The following is a 23,829-nucleotide window of genomic DNA, read 5'->3' as shown; positions in this document are numbered from 1 at the left end:
GGCCAGTTATTCGATCATCATATTATTGGTATCCGGATCTTCTCGAATGTACGCATGATAGCTAACGTTTAGCAGGATCCGGATCCTGCTAACCGTTAGCTGCCATGTGAGAACATATCCAATATGTGTTAAAACCCCCTGTAAATAGTATAATAGTTAGTTATAGAGCCTGGTTCTCACGAGAGCCTAGTATCCGGATCTGGAGCTAACCGTTAGCATCATCAACTATTCACACGTACGTACTAAGGTATTTACTCTTTTGTTTTTATTCGGATATTTAGCTTGTGTGTATTAACTAATGCCTATCGGCGTATTCATTTTATTGGGTCATATACAATGGATCTACCAAAAAAAGTTTGGCATACAGTATGTAGGATGAAAATGATGCAAGCAATCGTAATTCTAAATTTCGTGCATTTTATATACATTCGTATCTCTAAAGTTAGGCACTCACTACGTTGTACAACGATCGTACGATCGTCGGCCGACGAATCTAACTCCGGACCTGTGAGCTCTACACGACGCGACGCCATCTGCTGTCGTGGCGATGCGTTCTCCATTAAGGCTATGTTCTCACACGGCAGCTAAAGGTTAGCAGGATCCGGATCCTGCTAACCGTTAGCTGCCGTGTGAGAACATATCCAATATGTGTTAAAACCCCCTGTAAATAGTATAATAGTTAGTTATAGAGCCTGGTTCTCACGAGAGCCTAGTATCCGGATCGGGAGCTAACCGTTAGCATCATCAACTATTCACACGTACACGTTTACAATTTTCAGTTTCTTATTGGCCAGTTATTCGATCATCATATTCTTGGTATCCGGATCTTCTCGAATGTACGCATGATAGCTAACGTTCAGCAGGATCCGGATCCTGCTAACCGTTAGCTGCCGTGTGAGAACATATCCAATATGTGTTAAAACCCCCTGTAAATAGTATAATAGTTAGTTAAAATTTAATTATCTTGTAATTAATATGGGGGACTTTGCAGTCTTGTTGGAATGATTTGGTTATAATATGTAAGGTGATAAAATAATGATGCTACTGTACAGTATGTCAATGTCATTTGTATTAAAGTTTCTTAAATTAGTTTTATTAAGTTTAATTTTATATTGTTTGTTCTTTTAGTGAAATACCTGCGGGAAGTTACGCCGTATTTCAGGCGGAGTACTATTATCGGAGAAGTAGGATGGGAGAACACATCACCTTACGTCATCAAGGAGCCCGGTGCAAATCCCCGTGCCACTCGTAATAATTGGACCGAAATGAAAACAATACCATTAAAGCTTTCATACGTTACAACAAACTTGACAATGCCCGACCCAGAACATAGAACGATCGAATTACATTCCCCAGATGGTCGTAGCTCTTGTATCCTGCGTTGTAAAGACAATCAAAGTGCCACCGAGTGGTGCACTGCCATCCAGGCGAATGTTTCTCTCTTAAACTGCAATGCGATATCAGAAGCGAACGCGTTGCTGAGAACATTACCTGGAGAATTAGAAGTACATCACATGGGATGGTTAAGTGAGCAGGTAAGATGTTTGATAACATATGGGAACAAATGCAAATGTTTTACAGCATTACTTTCAAGATACATTATCTGGAAAAAAAAATTCTGTGTAATAAACTTTTTGTTTGATGCAGGCCTATGAATATATATATATATATATATATATATTATCCTTTGAATTTTTAAATACAAATCTTAAAAAAACATTTGATTGGATATCTGCTTCTTTCACAATCCTATTGAAGTAATGGCCATAGAAGGGTATACCTTTAGAAATGGTTGAAATTATTAAACACCCCTTAATTTTTTATGACCTTATAATTTAATAAATATGTCTAATATTTTTTTACAAGCAATAATTTTTACAGTCAGAAAGGGTTACATGTAGATGGTAAATTTTGGACATGATATAAAGTGTATAGACTGGAATAAATAAAAATGAATTCAAAATTATTAAAACTGATAGTTAAATTAGGTTATGCTCATTAAACATTTGATCACATAAGTAACACATTAATTATGGGGGCCACATGTTCTACTATTTATTGTATGTCAAAATATAAACAGTTTGTAATAGTGCCTGGACATAGAGAGAGCAGCTTAGCTCAGACGGCTAAACTGGTATTAGCCACTGTGTGTGCGCTGAACTGTGGAATATCTAGGTTATCGGTTCAATTCCCATTGCTGCTCTTGTGTTTCAGCTAGAGTGCTGAAATGCAAGTTACCATAGCGCACCGTCTTTCAGATGAGACGTTTAAGCCGTTAGTCCCGTGTACATTATGTCACGTATGTTAAAAAACGCAGTTCACTATTCGGAAAGAGTATCAGATTGTCCCCCGGTGTACAGTACTGCCTAATCACCACCAGAACGACACTGGGAATAAGTCCTCCTTAGAATTGTGGGTTATCCTTGGTGTTCACACTGAATAAATCCATCCATCCATCCATCTCAGAGATGCTTGCTAAAACACAAAGTATCCAAATACATGAAATTAATGATTATTAAACTTACGGTATCCAAAATTTAAAATGCGGTAATTTAGACAAAGAGAACATTGATTATTATTCAGTATAATATATCGAACAAATGCGTAATTATTGGTAGGCAATTAAATATTTTAATTTAAAATTTATTAATATTGGCAACCGCTAACCAGAAATGAAACCAGCCTAAATTAAACACAGTTAATTTAACAATGGGATGTCTGTAGCGAGCAGTAAAGAAGAATTAATAAAACGTATTTTATGACACAAGCTTTCATCAGCTGTCTCCTGACTTCAGCAGGTGAAGTTAATATATTTTTTTAACTCGATCAAAGTCTATCCAGTGTTTAGAATCAATTTATAACAGGATGGGATAATGATACCAGGTGGAGGAAACTCCTACCCCAGGAATAAATAATCCTTTTATTGTTACCAATAAACAGATAATCACAACTAATTTTGAGAATACATCAGTAATACTCAGGATAAAATTTTGATTAAGAAGGTTTAAACTAATACCAAATTTAATTTCAAATATTCTGAGCATTTGAAAAATTTAAAGTTACCTTCATTAGTTTATAAAGGAAAACCTGTGCAGACCTCATTCAAATACTGAAAATTTTGAAAGGAATAGAGAATTTTCCAAGTAAACCAAGTAAACTTAAAGGATACATTTGTACTGACTGTACTTTAATTATTTATTTATAGTTTATTCAGGGATCTATTTATTATTTATTCAGGAAAAACAAACAATACTATACAATACTGTTGAACATCGCATTATGTAGTTCATGGGAAGATGCAGAAGTAGTTTTGGGCCACTGCCATCAACAATGATGTGAACCTCCTAATAAATAAATCAGTAACCTGGTGATATTTCAGTGAGCTTTCCACTTAAAGGCAATATAATTTCATACAAAAAAAATGGATTACAAAATGTTTTTTAGACAAATTATGTGAAAAATTGTAAAATAATAGTGTTTTTAATGCTAATACTTTTATGGTGTGATATATGTGTTTTTGTTTTATTGTATGTGATTTTTGTCAATGTGAATGTCATAAACTGTGAACACAACCAGAATTTCAAATCGCATATTTTTACTGTGTTTGACAATAAAGATTGAATTAAATTTTTGCAGTAGATTTTGAGTATTATTGTTCTGAGTTCTACTATCAATTTTATGCTCCATTACACTTCAGATTTCAATATTTCTTGAACTGATCAAACCCCAAATTGAATTATCACTTCACAAGCATGACCCTCGCATTTATCTGTCAGTTATCAACAAGAACGTGTCAAATTGAGTTCATGAACTAGGATCAGATCACTGCTTTTGCATTAAAAATTTGTTATTAAAATATATAATACCTCCGGAAAGGAGTATAATAATGTTCATTAATTCGCTTCAAATGTTTGTGTCGTAAGATAGGATAATACAACATGAATGAAACAAGAATTGTATTAAAAGTATGCGAATCACAGGCCATAGATGTAGCATGCTTTTGTTAGGATGAACTGTATCTAGTTCATTGGGCAAGTAATCAGTTCAGTCCAATTATTAAACAATAGACATAAATTAGGATATTGTATTGAAAGGATGCAGTGCATAGCTTATACGGTAAATATTATAACATCTGCTTGTATGCACTCGTTAAGTAATCAATTATTTTAATGAAACAATGTGTATTAATTATATTCATTCATTCTCATTGAAAATATGAGTATTAGAAGGTTCATTGTGATTTAACTTTTTGTTGAACTCGGAGCCAAGTAAATTGCATACTACTGTATTGCTTTAATTTAAAAGAAATGACAGCAGCACTTGTATTAGCAACTAGCATAACATTTAATCTCTAGCTTTTGTCCACACAGTGGATTTCATCAAACCGCATATTTTTACTGTGTTTGACAATAATGATTGAATTTGATTTTTTTTAGTAGATTTTGAATAATTGTACTGAGTTTTATTGTCAATTTTAATATTGCTTATTACCCAAAAAATAAATAACTAAGTAATCTCTGAAAACCTTCAAATTGATAGGGCATTCAAAGATACAACAAATTAGCAAAAAAAAAAATAGAAAATATATAATTTGATTGTTGTTTTATATACAAATTTAAGCATTTAAAACTAGAGTGGAGGAAATAATATTTAAAAACTATAATTAAACTTGAATGATAAAAATATTAATGGGAGTGGTTGGCAGCGTTGCTGCAATTTGGGTTTTCAGTTTTGAGGTCAGGGGTTCCAAACTGGGTCAGTGCATTTCGCTTTAGCCTCTCTCCACCCACGAGTATGGGTACCAAGTTCAAACGGGAATGCACTGATTTTTAGCTGTGCACAATGTAGACTTCTTCACAAGGGAGCCGAGTATGTGTTCTGTAGGTGTTTAGTCCAATGACTGGAGCAATAATGTGATGTGCATGGCCTTGTTGGCGTGATACCTGTATGAAAAAAATAAATAAATAAATAAAAAATAAATAAAAATAAAAATAAAATATAATTATTAAATTGCTAGTTTATAGTCCCACCCTAATCAAATTTTGGAGCCTTGTAAAAAATTTACTATTTGCTATTGAAAAAAAAATCAAAAATTTTTCCATTGAAAATATTGATCATGATCTGAAATATTGTCAAATCCTAAGATGAAATAGAAACACAAATAACAGAATACAATTACAAAAGTTAGATTTACTTCTTTTATAATTATTAAGTCTATGTCTATGTCTATTTACCAGCTTGTTTACCACTAGTATACTGTATAGCAAGTAGTAAAACCAAAAAATGATTTCAAATCCTGGATGTGAAAATAACAATTAAATTTATATGGCTTTAATTAGTATAAATAATATTTTCCAACATTCTGTTAAAATATGTTGTTTTTTTAAATACACCATCATCATTTGTTGCATATTTTTTAGCAAAGTCACTCAGATTCAAGGGGAGGAATATGGAAGGCAATCTTCATGGCGATATCCGATTGGAATGTCCTTATGTATGACAACGTACCCTTTACGAAAGATGAGTGGCTGAAGCCTTACAGATCCCTGCCATTGATCTCAACCAGGTAAGTAATACCCTCATGTCTCTATTTTTGTCAAATTTGTGAATGTGTGTATCAATGCAAGTCCTGCTTGCTTTTGTTTTGGCAGTGCCCACAGTGTAGCTCTCACATGTGTCTTTACATATCACCATATAAATATTTCATCTTAAGTTTTCAACTGTTACAGGTATGAATGCTTACCTGAACTGTTTTCATCAGAAATTTAAATGTTTTCTTTGGTAGAGATTATGCCTCTTGGTACAAATTATTGAGTAGCTTTGAATTTATTCTGAAGTTGCTGGCCTAGTCTATCGTGACTAATTTCTTTTCCCATGATCTTATTTATTGCATTGCATGTGTCAAAAATACTTTTTGCACTAGATTTGATGAGGCAATAGGTTTTTCTGGAATACATTCAACATTAATGTCAGTGTATTTTGTTGCGTGACCAAAAATTCATTTTGATCTGGCTATATATGTATGAATAACAACGTATTTTATCATTTGACATTGGGACAGACACACAGATAACAAGACATCAAAGTAAGATAAAAATTAAAAACATTATTTTTAATATAGAACTAAATTTTTCTAGACTTACATACATATGAATAAAGTTATTAACAAAATAAAATAAAATTGGATGAATCGTTCAACTATTTTTTTTTTCTGTGCCAAAATTTGTGCCTTATAAAGAAGAAAAGACTTGTTTGTATAATTTGGGAAGAATAACACTAAAGTTAGTTAAGCATTTCTTCTAAGTAGTAGCAGCTATTATTATTTTTTTAATTTATTTATTTCGTTTTTCTTTTAGTAAGGTAGACCTCTCATTGATAAACACTGCACGGCCCTACAATACAACAAATTAAAATTTACAAGATATATAAATAAATCTAAAGTACCAACAACACATTAAGATTCACAAAACAAATTAACTAAATCAATAGTATTATGCTTTGTTGATGGGTTCTTTTTATTCTGGTTGTTTTACAACTAGGTTGAAATCGTTATGGATGGTAAATTTATCAACTTTAGCATAGCTTCGTAGTCATAATGCAGCAAATAAATATCTACTTAAATTTTAATGGCTTAAATATATACGTGAATAATTTGGAAAGCGCATGTTTAATGAAAATAAATGTGTTTGATTAAAGAAATGTAAGGTTGCATGGGATAGGTATGTTCTTAATCTGCATTTGATCATCATGTGTATTAACTACAGTACTTGTAGAGTAGTTTTGTTATATTATCATATCCAAGAATACTTAATTAGCTTAAACGGTTAGCCACCTGCGAAATAACTATTGTGTATAATTTAGGGGGAAAGTTATACAAAATCAAATTGTATACAGATATTGACTGCTCATAAGGGGAATGGTGAAATCTATTGCCCTGAGGTAATGTGGAGACCGTAACCTACCTTCCCGAGGCTATAGTCTCCAAATCACCTAGGGGCAATAGATTTCACTGTTTTCCTAATCTAGAGCAGTCAATATTTGTTTTATATACAGTACCTCATATACATAGGTTCTACAAGGCTTTAAAAAGTTCTTACTTGCTAGCCTAGCCTCCTAGAGGCCTACATACTAGCCTAGGCATCAAAGAGTGTATCTAGCTCTTCTTTTCTTATTTCCTCAATTTTAACTGCACCCATTGTCTTGCAGTATTTGTCGAATATTGGTGGGCAAAAAAGTACTATTTTTCAGGGGAATAGTACTTTTTGAGAGGAGTAATACTTTCTATTGCCCGCTTCTTAACTAACCAGATGCCTAGAATCTATGTATGACCTGAATGCACACAGAGATGACATGAAAATTTCACTTTTCATTTTTCTTTAACTGAATTTGATAATTCATTATACAATAAGTTTTTGATAAGTTTCATGATACAAGCTTAGAGTCCTGGGGAGTGGCTACAAGATTGAACATGCTACAGTACTATAGTAATGTTATTGTGAATATAAAAAAAGGTATCTCTTTGGCGATCTTGTCTTATTATCGGCACACAGAGTGTGAAATTAGTACAGTACCTCCAATCGAATTCAAACTTCCAACGAAAGCCTCAGTGGCCCAATTGATTAAGGTGTTTGCATAGACAGCAGAAGGGCTCGGGTTCAAATCCCAGTTAGGGAATTCATTTTCATACTCTCTGATTCCTCTTCTTCCTCTTCACCATTTGCTATACGTACTGTAGGAAAGTGATAACTTATTTTCATTACTACAAGTGTTGATATTATTACTATTAGTGATTGCTACATTTATTGTGAATTTGAATTTAGTAGCTAATTATTCATCATAAATACATCCAACTTTGTAGAAGAAAGTTTAATGGCTGTAGATGTTACAAAGTGATTGATGGCAAATTAAATTCCATATTTCTTAACATTTCTTAATAACAGCTTATTTTCAACGTTTTAGTAATTATAATAAAAAGCATCTATAATTGTCGCGTGCTCCAGTATCTGTTTCTAGGGAACATTTACTGCACATTGACTTCTTTAGAGCAATTTCTCCTTAGAGCATACTCAGCATTTCCATGAATTTTTCCAGACTCGAAACCTGTCGAGTGTATTGTTATGAGACTTTTCAAAGTGCACTGTAGCAAGCTTGTGTTATTATATTATTGTTAAATTATTATTGAATTTGAAATTAAAAATAATAATTTGCAATAATGTTCATGTTGGCAGATTATTTTTCCCTGAAAAAATAAGATAATAAAATCAATTCTGAAATTAACTAGCACATTTTGTTAGCAAAAAACAATTAAACTAGAGCATAAAAATTAGTGTACTGTACAATATTTAAAAATATATTTACCATATTTATAAATAACAACAATTGTCAAAATACTTCTAGAAATATTGACTTTTTGTGATTTTGTGGTAAGATTATTGGTAAACATTTCTTATACATTAATTTCTGTGTTCATTTTCATATTACAGCTCTCCTTCCAGTTAAAGACCCATTTTGGGACCAGGTTTTAAATGGTCTTTAACAGCTTGGTCTCTAATTAGAATAATAAAGATAAAAGACATATTTATCAATGTGGGACCACAGAAATGTTCATTGTCATTCAACTACAGTATATTTATTGCAGTAAATACTATAGTTGTAACATTTTATAAACTTTGATTGCCACAACGAAATGGAATAGAAACTAAAATTTTTTGGAAAAACAAAATACTTTAATCCCAAAGGCATGGCAAGTGACGTCTAGATTTCGCATTATCTCATACAGATATTAATCCCCAGTGCGATTATCTTGCATTAATTTTTGTCGTAATATTCTGTCCTGTTGAATGTCAATCCAAGCTATTTTTATCCATGCAATAAAAAGTAAAATCAAGGCATCTGTAATACTGCAATTTAAGCAATGCAACACACAAAATCGTTACGTACAAAATAACAATCAATATTGTTTCCTAGAATCTGTTCAAATTTATCAGTTTTGTGGAGTAGTACAGTATATTTCTTTTTTATGATCCAAACAGAAGTCAAGTGATGTAAGAAGGTGTTACTTCTTGACGTTTTGTTTTACTAGCAGTAAGGCTTAAATCATAATCATTTTTCAAGCCATTCTTTTTCAAAGTTTGTTGTTTTTTCCCAAAAAGAAGAAACCGAAATCCAAAACAAATTTCATTTCATTTTTTTCGGTTGTAATACATATAATTACAAGAGTTCATTGAATCGCAAATGTCTCTGTTTTCTTTTGTTGATGAAATATAAATAAAATAAACCATGAACATCAATTGCTAAACTTAGGTGTTCCGATGAATATTGATTTTAATGGATACACATTGTTGCTTGTGAAGTGTGTATAAAAAAGAAGTACACATTTATGTCATTAATATTATTATGCATTGGTTTGATAAGGTTTTTTTCAAGAGGTTAGTCATATGTCATTAATAATATTATCATTGGTTTGATAAGGTTTTTTGCAAGAGGTTAGTCAATTAATACTCAGTAATCCCCAACCCTCTGCCACTTTTAATTGAGTGACTCCTAAAAATCACCCATCCCCTATCACTTTTCACCGTCCTCATTGTTCATTTCAAGAGCCTAGCTCTTTGTAGTATTCTCAAAAGGTCACAATGATTGTGAAAACAAAACTAGAGCAGCATTCTACAGAGATACTGTACCTCCTCACAGTGCGTGAACACCATAACATGCAGGGCTTTTATGGGGGAGGCATACTAGGCAACTCTATTATTATCTTTTATGCTCAAAGGATAAGTTATGAAAATTATTTTAATTTCTGTGACTTTGACCAAAACCTTTGACCTTTTCATCCTAAAAATTTAATAACATATTTGTTTAGACCCATTTCTACCAATCCACTAAATTCCATGATGATCGATTCAATAGTTTTTGCAAAATCTTGAACCTAAAACAGAGACAGACAGCGTTGAATACAGGTTCTTACGCAGTGGTAAATTGACGTAGAGTGAAGTAGCATTTCATATTCCTTACTCATGCATTTATTATTAATTTTAAATGTTACCCATCATTCATTCTGGTTTTTACCCCTCAAAATACATCATGGTAGGCAATCTAAATTAGTCCTTCACTTACAATCACAATGTAAAATTTACTTTTGAATAATATATGATTATAAATAGAATGCTACTTTCAAAGCCCCTTTCAGTTTGATTGATTTGTTGAGACTTTTTTCTACATTAATTTTTATAAAACGTGTACGCTGTATAGACTCGCCTATGAGATGACCCCCTCACTCCCGTTTCACCATCGGAATTCATACTTTTTGCTATTCTTTATGGTCTTGATACTGTAGCTGGCTTAAAATGGAGCCAATTCTAATCTTCAAAATAATACCCTTTTAATGGGCTTTTAAATGTAATCAAAATCTTATTTCCCAGTTTAAAATTGCATTCATTCATACTAACATTTAGTACTAGGTAGGTTCATTGCAGTAGTAAATTTGCACGTTATGAATGATTTGCATTGAAGATGAACATATATGTATGTCGCGCATATAAGGCGACCCCTTGTATTTGCTAGTCTAAGCCTAGTCTTATACGCGAGTATACGGATAAAGGGTCTTCCTTAGTAGGCCTACAATTTCCTTTTCTTACACTATATCTGCTTGTGTATGTATGAATGTGTAATGCAGTGTGACTAATAAAGTTTATCACAAATGAGTGGATGGATTATGAGTGAGGTATGTACAGGTATATTATGAATGAGCGAGTCAATAAATAAATGGATGAATGAGTATGTATGAACAGGGAATGCATACATTTTGTTATTTTGTGTATTATAATAAATGTAGATGTTATTTTGTAATGTATTATGTATGAATACGAAATGTTGTTGCATTATAAATAAATAAATGTAGATGTTGTATTATGATTATGTAAATATATTTTAAAAATGATGTATTATGGATGAATTAGTGAGGGTGCTTTATGAAAAAGGGGTCATCTATAATTTTCATCATTTTTAAAAGAGTACACAACATACATTTTAGGTGGAAAGGGTTGAAAGTGTGAGCATTATACACTTAATATGAAAAAGATAATACTCTCTCAGGAGGAGGGAGGTTGTCACAGAAAAGAGTAAGTTTTGTACTCTTATGAAAATGATGAAAAGTTTCTCTTCCTCCCCCCCATGTGAATGTGAATGTATCTTTAAGAATAATGATTGAATGAATAGGTATTTGTATTGAGGGAATGTGCAGAATTATGAAGAAATGTAGTAAACATATTAAACTAGTAATGTACACTGTGCAGTCACATTAAAAGAATAATACTGCAGTAACAGTATTATAGTAGGAATGTGTGCATTATTAGTTTGAGGCATGGAAATGCATTTGTAATCCAGACCAATGGAACATAAACCATACATTTCAAATGTCACCGATTTTGTCATTTTCGAGCGCTGTAGCGCTGCATTTATTGAGGTGGTTTTAGCTTTGAATGTCCTGGTGGGACAACATTGTTACAGCCTATCGTTCAACATAGAAGCTGTGTAATAGCCAATTGGCTGGGGATTACTATGAACAGCTGGATGTGTCTTGTAATACATGACTATTTGCAGAATAGTTTGTCACCAACCTACTTCAGGTAGGAAGTAGGCCTACTGAAACTTTATTCAACAAGCTAGTTTTATTATAGCCATTAGGTCTGTAATAACATTTGTCATGTACAGCACATGCATGTTGTAATATAATAGTAATGTATTGCTGTACCATCCAATATACTGAAATTAATGATGATAAATAATAATAATAATAATAATAATAATAATAATAATACTATTGAATTATGGATTCAGAACTGACTAATGCACTCATCTCATAAAATTACATGATTCATAATTGTTGCATTTCTATTCAATTAAATTTGTTGCATTTATATAGAAAAATTCAGTAGATCTAAATTTAATAGAAATATAACATTTGCCTTAACAAATCATTTCCATTTTGGTACTGTTCTATATTAATCCATTTTGTACCCTTTAACAGTACTAGTCTCTGTAAAATAATTGAAAGGCGGTCAAATACCTGTCCATCTAGGACATTTGTAGGTCAGTAGGCCAATGTGGTAAAAGGCCAACATTGTTTTAACAAATTGTAATTTTTTTTTGATTGGGTAATGTTTTTAAGAGAACATTTGGGCATTGAAGAAAACTGGCTAATACACGTAATTTCAAAAATCGAATTAAAATACTTTTGTCACATTAAACGTCACAATTGTCTAGAGAAGACATTTATGGAAGGTAGAATTGAGGGGAAAAGACGTAGCGGATGTCCAAGTAAACGATGGGAGAAATACATTGAAGAGCTACTAAATGTCAGCGCAGTCTTCCTTCCGTGTAGCTATCAGGGATGCTACCCAACTGAGGATCTGCAGGATAACTAATTAACTAATGTGTTCAGTAGAAATTCACAGGGCCCAGTTATACTTTTTAAACTACTGTAAAACCTCAAATTAAAGGCCTGGGTTTTTTTGTTTTTTTTTTTATTTACGCGAACTTTTGATGGGCTTTTTTTCGAGTCTACTTTTGCAAAATAAAGAAGGGGGCTTCTTTTCAAAATGAATGCTGTAAATTTTGGGAATTAGTACATATAAAATATTAAGTAGGGACGCATATCAATCTGTATCATGGAGTGTATTAGCTGGCATTAAATCACCTAAACTATGGTATAAACCAAATGTATTTTTAATTTATTTTGTTTTTTTTTCATGTACAGAGTGTATGTACCCTACTATCTTGAAAAGAAGCCTGTGCTATCTTGAAAAGGCTTCATTTCGAGGCTAATTTTGCAAACTAAAGAGGGGGCTTCAATTAGAGATCGTGATTAAGCCCACTGATGGGCTTCCAATTCGAGGTTTTACAGTATCTCAGACGCTTTAAGAGGGATTTGTTTTTAGTGGTATAAAAAAGCCCAACTGTTATAGAAATTGGACCAAAGACCCTGGGATTGGATGTCAAGTATCTAACCTCCAAGCTTTTGAACTCCACTCCTGGCCTGTGACAGGGTAGAGTAGATTTAAAAATAGTCTGATGTTGTACCCAGGCTGTTTACCAAATAACACCATGTAAATATAATCCATAAATATTGTAATATCATCAATCATGCAGTGATACAGTGCAATGTTGATAATTAAACATTGGAAATTTAGTGATTCAGTACAGAAGGCTCATTGAAAATTGAAAACTGATTTATTATACTGTAATGTGTTTCCAAATATTGTGGAAGTAGTGATGATGAAAATTCAACAGTACTAAACGTCGGTGCAGCGATTGCAGTTCTTACTTGAGGTGAGAGGTTCAATCCCTCGCTGTGTATTTCGCTTGTGTGTCTCTCTCCTCCCAGGAGTTCAAGTGGGTACCTGGTAGGTTCAAACACGAAAAGCGCTGATTACAGTTGCAACATTATAGAACTCTTCCCAGGGACCTGAGTATGCGTTCCATATGTTCTTGATTCAATGACATGGGGGCAATAATGTTCAGCGCATAAAGTCCACAATATGCGCTAACTATAAGTCGACTATTATTATGATTATCGGAACCAAAGTGAATCAGTAATATATCCGAAATTTAATTCAGATAAAGGTCACAACACAAACATAATAACAAATATCTAATTTACAGAATAGATTTTATTTAAAAATTAGAACATGAGAATAACTTTTTTTCCCGTACACAGGTAAACAATACTGATCATTTACGCATAAACCCTTAATTTATGCATAAACCCTTAATTGACAGTTTATTTTTTTTTGTCTGTCTGCTGTTGAAAATTATACATCTGGTGTATGAACTTGTTGTAATTGGATAATTGGATTGTCATATTTTGTACACTGTATAATCTTTAACAAGATAATAAAATAAAGTTGGTCTAGTAAATTCTGCAAAAAGTGACACCTACACCTCATATATGACCGGTCTATAAGTGGAAAAAATAAAATTTCAGATTTGATGAAGATGTCCAAGTTAGTAAATATCATGATCATTGTGAATATGTCTGGTTCACTATCCTTGAGGCATTTGCCAGCAAGCTACAGTACATCAGATCAATCATTTTGTCTTATTACCCACCATAATATGTGATCATAGCATAATCTGTTGTACACATGACTTAATATAAATGATGTATCACATAATAATGAATATTAAATCTCTATCATTTGTCTGCTTTCAAAATATTTACACAATATATAATACAGTACTGTATAATATTAGTAATTATCCAGACACACCTACTTACACACCATTATTTTTAACTTTTAATTGCCTTTATAATCAAATTTTTCTGTTTGTATATTTGAATGTGAATCTTATCCTTTATTTTATATAGCATATGTTTCTCTTGTAATGTTACGCTTGCCTTGAAACCATACAGTACCATAATCTTCAGGTTTTAAAAAAAATATTTTTTTCAAAGTTATAAAAACGGTTTATTTTTAGAAACTCCATGCAATTTGCGATAGATCATGATTCAACATGATGCGTGGACATTACATTATGACAATATCATAAGTAGCATTAGTATTCTGCCCAAGGCAGGTTTAGTTTTATGAGTTTGATCATGAGATTCATGCTGCCTGTTCTTGTGATAAACCTTTCATGTTATCTACATCGTTTCAAATCATCCAGCATTCTCTCCCTCATTTCTCTTCAATTCTTCCGGAATGTATTTGAACATCCAATTCTTCAGTCACTTCTCTAAGGACAGTATCTAATCTAATATACTTATACCAAATTCAGACTACACTCTGTTGCAATCAGTTGCGATGAAATCGGTGGTAATCCAATACTGATTACTCCCGATCACAATCAACAAACGCATTCAGACCAACACAAACAAACTTTACATTCTAGGGCCTAGGACTCTGGTGGCTAGGCCTATGTTGACCAACCACAGCCAAAACAGTGCCTGTGGAATTTGTTGCGATCGGATTCCGTGTTAATCGTGAGTAATAAAGATTGTAACACCCAATCGCAAGAGGTAACAATTGTGATATTGATTACTTATTGACTATTACTGTATTGGTGAGCTTTCACACACGATTTTACGTTACGATTGGGTGGGATTGTGTGTCGCAATTGCTACAACCGATCAGAATGCAATGCTAGTCTGAATAGGTTATTAAAGATTTGCTTTTATCACTGGCAATTTCAATTTCATTATTATTAAGCATTGCAAATATTCATCTGTGCCTGGTGGTAAATATGCTTTCTCCTTGCATATGATTAGCTATTTATTATATCAAGTTTCTCATCTTTAACATTGTTTTCATTTAATGATACTGTGGTTTTTAGCTATGAAAATTGATACAGTACTTTATAGTAAGTCGTTCTTGACATCATAATTTTAATTATTATAACATTCATATTGTATTTTCTTAACCACTTCGGAAATTAGTACATTTTTATATTATAAATAAGCATGTTTTGCATGAAAGATTTAATAGTTAATTTATCTAAACACCTGCTCACTGTTAGTATTGACTTTGATGCATAATACCGTACTACTGTATAACTTGTGAAATGCTTCTTTAGCAGTGAATCCTGACACATCTTCAATTCTTAAAACTTGTCTAATTTATATAGCGCATAATAATAATAATACTTCCGGACCCTTCGAGGTTTGTTAACATGCATCTTCTCACCTAAAATCTGCATTTAAGAATTGAACAATTGATGCAAAAAAATAACTGCATGAAAAATGATGAATATTATTAAAGAATTTTATAATTGCCATCAGTTCTACTTTACTTTGACTTACCTAATAATTTCAGTATTTATTTATTGTACCTGTGACTTTAGTTTGCTTAGATATTATAGGATTCAGTTCAGTTTTATTCATTTCATTTAGATTAAACATAGAAAAGGGACAATATTTTCAGAACGAACTGAGGAATATTAAACCCAAAAAGCTTTTAAACAATTTCCATTCGAATACTTAATGCAGAATGGAGAACATGAAAAATAGTAAGAAAGATAGAAAAAGTAGAATTAAAAATATCAGAAATAATATAAATATATTGAGATTTATAGGAAACAATAATTGATCGCAAGGCATGGCATACACATTAAATGTGTATAAAGCCAACATTTTTTGCTTTACTCCTAATACTATATAGATGGCAAAATACTCCTGACAAGTGAGGGCAGTGTTTACTAATCCTTAAAAATGTCCACTTTCAGTGTTACCAGTAATGAATAAGTATACCATATTATCATTAATGGAAGAAGTTGATCTAATGTAATTCACTGCAATTATTGCTGTTGGACTAGTGAATAGTTTCAGGTGTTAGAGATTGTATTGAAAAATATTGTACTGTAGATTTTTTAATTTTTGATATTTATTGTCTTCTTAATATTTGCTGTATATATGATCTACTTCCAAACCTTAGTTTGAAAATGAATATAAATAAGATCATTCCTAGAGAAGAAATCAAATTATCTTCAACTCATGGATTGTCGAATGTGATGCCTGGATTGTCTACTGAGCGGGAAGTGTCAGTGAACCTCAAAAGGTGTTATTTTATTGGTTCAACTAGTCAATTCTGATTAAAATGCAATAAGTGCGCTCTAGGGGTTACCATGGTGACAGGTCTAACAGCCAGACCCTTTAGGGGATGTGAGTTGTCTGATGGGACATTCGATATTTGATATAAGATAGTTTTGAAATTAGCAAGTTCAGCCTGGAAGGTGAAACTAGCTTGCAATCAATTATGTTTTGCAGTTGTGATGCTAAGGAAAAATGCAGTGAACTATAAAATACACAATTCAAAGCAGCGGCTACTCCTCTCACATATTTGTATAAACTGGTGGCCTACAATTAAAAAAGTATTTTAACATTGAATGTCTTATCATTCCAAAAACATTATTTTATACCTTTTAGATCCTATGCCTGTAATGCAATAGAAACTATTGTAATCACTCTTTACTGTTTTTCCTGTGTGTAGTGTGTGTGTGCGTGTGTGTTTAGACATTTATGCAAATGTGCATGCGTCAAAGAAAAGTTTTCCAACATTTTGTTTTACATCGCGATGCGAAGTTCGATGTGAAGTTTCTGCAGTTTTCAGTCAGGGCTCACGCTAACCGATCGGCAAGTCGGCATGGATGAAACTATTTTGGTTTTGCGGCCAAAAAATCAACTTCTGTAGGCATAGGCATTTTTAAGAAGGCCTAAAATAAAATAAAGGTTTTAATACTTGCTAAAATACATTGTTTTTCCATTTAGATCTCCATTTTTTTTTAAACATTTTAGATGTTGACTTAAAATCAAATTTCAACTTTTTAAGCAACCCTCTAGGATTCAAAATGTTGTGAGAGCCTTTCCATTTTCCCCCATTTTTTTTAAAGTAAAAATGTTTATGTTTTATATTAATGTGAAAGGTACTGATATTTGTAGGGGTTGTGCACAGCTCCACAAACCCCAGTGCACTACTGAACAATCCCCAATACACTAATGAAATATCCTTTTTAATAGTATATTTGGTTACTGTATGTACAGCCCCTGGGCTCACTCTAACATTTTTTTTTTGTTTGGTCAATTTGCTCAAGTCAATAATTTTTTTAGCCAATTGAATGTGTCTTTAGCCAAAATTTGACGAACATTATTTTAAAATCATTAAAAATCGTCCGAGCTGACCAGAGCATTGATCAGGGTACTGGGAAATAATCCAGACCATGGTAAGTTCATGGGGAGAGTTTTATGGCCCAAAATTGTGATTTTAGACTACATTAGGAATTGGCAATCAAAATAATATCATTTGATAGGTATTTTAATATTTTTAGCACACCAACGTCGTACTTTAAAATTTGTACTGTAACACAAAAATTACGATGGCCTAGGCCTGTCCAGTATTGTCCAGTAAGGAAAATAGCCTACTTTTTTGGAGTAATCGGAACCATAGATTTTCCAGAAAACCAGTATTTTATGTATTTTCAGCATAATTATGTATCAGGTCATAAAGTCCCACCAATGCTGTCCACTGCTCTGAATCCACCGCGTTAAAATAACAAATTACGAAGCACGCAATGACATTTGCAGATAGACTACTACTAATACAACAACACAAATAAACGTTGAAAAAAGAAAAAAAAATTATGTATTTTAGCAAGTATTTGAAACGATTTTAAGCCTTAACAAAAATGGCTACAGCAGTTGGATATTTTTCGCCCATGGCGACTTGGCGATTGGCTAGTGTGAGCCCACAGCCCTGTTGAAATCCTATATTTATGATCGTTAGGCCAGTGTATTCTAACATGCTGTACACGATTTATGTGTTATTTACCATATGTCAATCTACTGTATTTTGATATTCTAAATTATAATTTATTTAAATATTAACTGCTGCAATTCTGTGCATAGAATAATGAGGTATATGATTGGCAACAGTGAGAATTCCTAGGGACCAACCTATCTCTATCTGATGATGATTATGTTGTGCTTGTTTACATGATGTCATTCATTTGTAACACCCAGCTGTATTTGCCTTGCTATATACTCAATAAACAGTTTTATGAATTTTGACTGTTGACAACATCAAATATTATATAATTCTACAAAAGTACTTACAATACATTGAAGTTGTACTATTGAGAGAAAAAAATGGACTTTTTTAATACTGTTAGCAAGTTTATTTCTTTAAAGATTGTAAAAGGAGGACAAAAAAATTGAAAATATTTTTTATTCTTATTTAGCAAAATGATTTTGCAAAAAGCATTTGGCAAAGGAGAAAACATTTTTTTTTCTTCTAAAATTTCCATTTTTCATGGTGGAGTGTGCACCAACTGCCCAAATATGAAATTCAGTTTTTTATTCAAAATTGCCATTATTAGTGATCGGAGGGTTCGATAATATATGAAATGAATATAATTTTAATTATTAATTAAATCATGTATTGTTGTTATTTGTTATTTTTATTGTTTTTGTTATTTTATATTAATAAATTTTAAGTTTTAGTTCCTTGTGAATGATTTTTAGTGGGGCTTCTTTGTTGGAGTTAAGAAACTCCAGTATATTATCTATTTTGATATACTGTAGTCCTTGCTCTGAGTCCTATATAATGACTATTTCCATTGCTCCTTTAAATTAGCCACATAACTTCACTAACACCAATCCATTCATCTTCATTACTTTATCAAAATAATCAAGAATCTAGCATTTAAAATGTATTATATTTTGTCTTATTAATTTTAAAAAAATTGTCTTTCTACAGATTACTGTATTCTGGCAATCCAAAAGGAATGACAAGTAGTAAAGGGGGTGCGGAACTAACGTTTGGTACAAGGACAGGTACACCAGATGGGATCGAAGCTCACCTGTTCAAAGTAGATATGAGGCGTGACCTGGCTATGTGGACCAGACAATTTGTACAAGGAGCACACCATGCTGCAGTAGCCAAGAAAGAGATCAGTTGTTGTAAGTTTTAAAATAGTGCATTAGAGAATATTATCTTTAATTAAATTTTAATGCAGTGAGTTAAGTGAATTTTAATTTAATTAACGTTTCTAGAGTGCTTGTAAAACCTCCATGCACCGCTTTTATACCATTTTATTCTCAGTTTTAATATTACTCTTCACATATGAAAGGGTTTTTGTTGTTTCATTCACTAATACAATTTATAATTTAATAATTCTGATTTGTTTTATTTTCATCTCTTAGCTGTTAAGTGGCAGGGAAGAGATGCAAAGCTGGTAATTCATTATGAGAATGGTTTTACATTGACAACAAATCAGAATGGAAACAAGCCTCAAGTGATGTGGTACTACCCATTTGATAAGTTACGCTTTTCTTCTGATGATGGCCAGAAATTCCTGCTGCTGGATTTCGGAGCAAATGAAGGGGAATTTGTAAGTTGTTACGATATACAGTGGCATTTCTAGTGGGGGTGGCGTGCGCATGACCATCCAAAAATTACATGCACCACTCCCCCCTCAAAAAAGTAGTTAAAATTGCGAATTAGCGGCAACAAATTTCTCATGAAAATAAAACTTAATTGTCTTTGATGTATTTACTTTACTGTGCCTACCAAAAACCAAACTTATCTTTACACGCTTTTTCTCATACTTCTTAAATCATAATAAGGCATGAGCACTTGTGTCATGCTTAGGTAATTCAGATATTTGTGGGCAGTTATCTTGATATAAGATAAGATGTATTCTGGTTGTACAGAGCTCTTTCATTAAAACCTGGGTCACTTAATTATGCAGTTCATTACAACAATTTTCAGACATCTTCTTGACTTATGAAATCACATTATCACTGAAAAGTAAGAGGACCCCCTCCCCCTTAAAAATATGTGGGGGGACGTGCCCATTCCCTCAGTGGACACCACTTATTTTGGCATTTAATTTGTTCAATAAGTAAAACTTATATAACAATACAAAATATTACAGTTAACAAATGTTTTTTTTTTTTTCTTTTCAGGAGCTTGACATCCAGGAATGTCCCAAGCCAACTGTATTTATCCTGCATACATTTTTGAGTGCAAAGGTCACAAGAATGGGTCTTTTTGCATGACATGTTTCCAAAGAGTTTAAAATCATTGAAGCAGTATTGTGAGCAGAATCAGAATAGGGTTTCTTAAATAAGGAAGTTTCATAGTTATGTGTACATAAATGAATTATATAAATAAATGCATTAAACTGTATATTAATTATGTATATATGTATAAAAATACAATTTGCATGCATTTTGATGGATACACAAAGTACATTCAAATGTGTTCTAGTAGATGACACTACTTTTATAGGTAATTTGGACTTTAAGATGAAATATAGATTGAAATTGTAATGTGTACATTAATTACAAATACTGGAGGCATTAAAATTAGCATTACTTTGACCACATAAAAACAGTTACATGTTGTTCTAAAATGGAAAATAACTTGAACATAGATGCTTAAGAGGAAATTAATGTTAAACAAAACATTCATAATGCTATTTAGGAATTGACTTGAAACATTCAGATCTCCCTCTAATTAAAGACAACCTCCTATTAAAGACCACTTTTGCATTAACATATTAGAGTATTATTTCACCATTAGAGGGCAGTATAATATGGAAAAGTAAATTACTACTAGGCAGTAAGTAGTATCAGTGGTGTTTAGTTTAATTTTGGAGGAGTATTTTTTATAATAATGAAAATTTTAACTAGGATTTCATAATGTTTATTATTACTAACATAAACGAAGAATAAAATAAAGACAAATTCTGATATTTGCCAGTTATGTACAATGCAAATTTGACCAAATAAAAGACCAACTTTTGTTGCAGTTTGACATGGATTAGTTTTATTCATGACTTCTCAATAATGTTGACATCGTAACATTATCACAGGGTCCAATTAAATGAATTACATGAGATATTACATGAGGGTGACTTTGGTATATAGAAACCTACACATGTGATAATGCTTATACAGTATAACTAACTGCCGTATGGAGACAGTTTCCCTATTGATGGATATAAATTTTTCGTAAAAGATATTGGTATTATTATTTTTGGTATTATTATTACAGTTGAACCTCTCTGGATGACCACCTCTGTTAAGCAACCACTTGCCAAAAACCTGTTTAGTTCCCTGTTCACTTACTGCATCTGGTACCTCTTGTACCCATATTCCGTAGGCGACCCAGACCACTTATGAACTTAAAAAATTGGATTTGGCTGGTATTTCACCTGTGGTAAGTGACCATCCCAGAGGTCAAGAACTTTACATGCAGGTGATTGCTAAAGCCTATTAAAATAGTAATATGAGGATATATTGATTATTTTCCGACATCACATTAAGTTTGGGGCTCATGGTGGTGTGAGTCTTGTAAGCAAACATAAGCAACCAATCAACTGTATCAATTGTTATCAGTGTATTAGATAGAATACCTACTTTTGTATTATTATTATATCATTTATTTTAATCATATATTATCATATATATGTTAGGTTGATTTGCTTTTGTAAATTTGCTTCAGAAGTATTTTAAAGCTACAATAAAAACAGTATTACATGCATGCAATATGTGTATAAGAAGTTATAAACTGCCCAGTATCATTTATGTGACAGTGATGTATGCCTAAATTCTACATACAGTATTCATTTTAATTATTAGTTTTGATGCAGGCATCTGGCTTAATGAGCTTTGTTAACAGATCCTTTTGTAAGCAGGGGTGGCGTCAGGATTTGCCCAACAGAGGAGCCGATTTTCCCGACAAAAAAAAGTGGGCGTGGTCAGGCGCCACTCAAAGTCTTTTGAAAGTGATCCAAAAATACATTTACATATACATTTTATTTCTCCCGACGGGGGCCCTGGAGTCCCCCCTCCCCCTTCAGCTGGCGCCACCCCTGTTTGTAAGCTCAAATAGTTTCATCTGGTTTCTGGATGTATGAACATGGAAAAATTCTTGTAAGTAAACCAATAATATACATACTGTTTGTGATATTTTGATTCGTCATCAACGGACAATTACTGGTTTGCTAGTTGGTTGCTTTCTAATATTTACAACCAGCTTATCAGTTTTGAAACTACTGGGAGAGGGCGGCCCACAACATAGAGAAACGTCAACATAATTTTATAGTACTGTAGTGGAAAGATGCAAACATTCTGAATTCTGAACATTCGATTAGATTCCAGGTAATTTGTGTATGCCCACAGGTTAGAGTTCGTTTTTGTTTTCAGGAACTCCCTATAACTTGCAGGATATTTAACACCACCCATATTATTAAGAATACTGAGAGTTTTATGTGTGTGATTCACTCGATTATTCCAATAATCCAGTTCAGTCAAATCATTTAAATCTGTTTAGTGTCTGAAGATATTAAATTCATTTTATAGACTTTCAAATATTGCCAAAGCTCAAGTTCAATTTTATATTTTCAAACACACACTTACAGAAATAGTCATTTTTTGTTCATCTAAGTTTTGATAGACATATGGCTTAATAATGTGCAATCATTAATATATTAAGCATTCACTGTTTTACCATAATGCATTTCTAATGTCCCAACAGGAAATATGTATTGCAAAAATGTGATATTGTGTTGTTGAGCAACTATCTAAGAAAATGTGAAGAAGATTTAATAAAATTCAGTTGATATTATAATGAATGCGTAAATTATAGTAATTATATTGTTGAAATGATATTTCCATACATATTATTTTGAACTTTTTATGTAAAAGACCATTAGAAAGAGATGTCGATATTGGGTTTGTTGAACCTGTAGCACTCATACTATGCAAGTACAGGCAGTTTAACAGGATCTTCATATGGCTGTCTCTTGGACAGGATCTCATGTAACTTATATTGTAAACTCAAATAATGTGATTGTTTTAAATGATCTATAATAAAAGTAAAAAGAGCATGGAATGTTGACAAGAGTCTTTTGTTGATTGTATGTGTTATTAAAACTCTTATAGGAGGGCAAGTGTACCAAATTGTTGTTTAATTGTTTTGGTCACAGTGGTCTTGATTCCTTGACTCATTTTGTTAATCCTAATGAATGTGATTCTATCTGAGCACTTGTTACGTGTTAATGAAATGTTTAATATTAACAATTTTTTTTTTCATGCAGATGGTTAAAAGTCGTTTCTTAAATCGAGTATGGATCATGAAGAAGTAACTGTCGGTCGCCCATATGTAGTGGAGTTGGCTGCATTTGCAAATGTTCATCTGATGGTGGTGGTGGTTGTGGTTCAACTCTATGACGAAACAATTAATGACCTCCAATCTCTAATCGGCGAATCTGAATCAAGGTTGGAATTACGAAGGAGGTTAGCATAAAAATTGCCGAGAATCATAATGGGAC

The 23,829-nt window shown here is 32.4% G+C and overlaps 1 protein-coding gene across 1 annotated transcript; it reads left to right on the top strand.

The window, feature by feature from the left end:
• Positions 1-1,128: 1,128 nt before the first annotated feature.
• Positions 1,129-23,390, top strand: LOC117116638 (beta-1-syntrophin-like; the record flags this gene model as incomplete). The annotated part of the gene is given in 5 exon segments (XM_033260713.1): positions 1,129-1,535; positions 5,421-5,566; positions 19,245-19,447; positions 19,691-19,878; positions 20,456-23,390. Coding segments are annotated over 5 exon segments (1,037 nt in total), but the record flags the coding sequence as incomplete, so codon positions are not given.
• Between the last annotated feature and the right edge of the window lie 439 nt (positions 23,391-23,829).

Source organism: Anneissia japonica, unplaced genomic scaffold (assembly GCF_011630105.1).
Source record: "Anneissia japonica isolate Jap-2015-1 unplaced genomic scaffold, ASM1163010v1 scaffold1060_len253145_cov167, whole genome shotgun sequence".
NCBI lineage: Eukaryota > Metazoa > Echinodermata > Crinoidea > Comatulida > Comatulidae > Anneissia > Anneissia japonica.
This window is presented reverse-complemented; position numbering and strand designations above follow the sequence as displayed.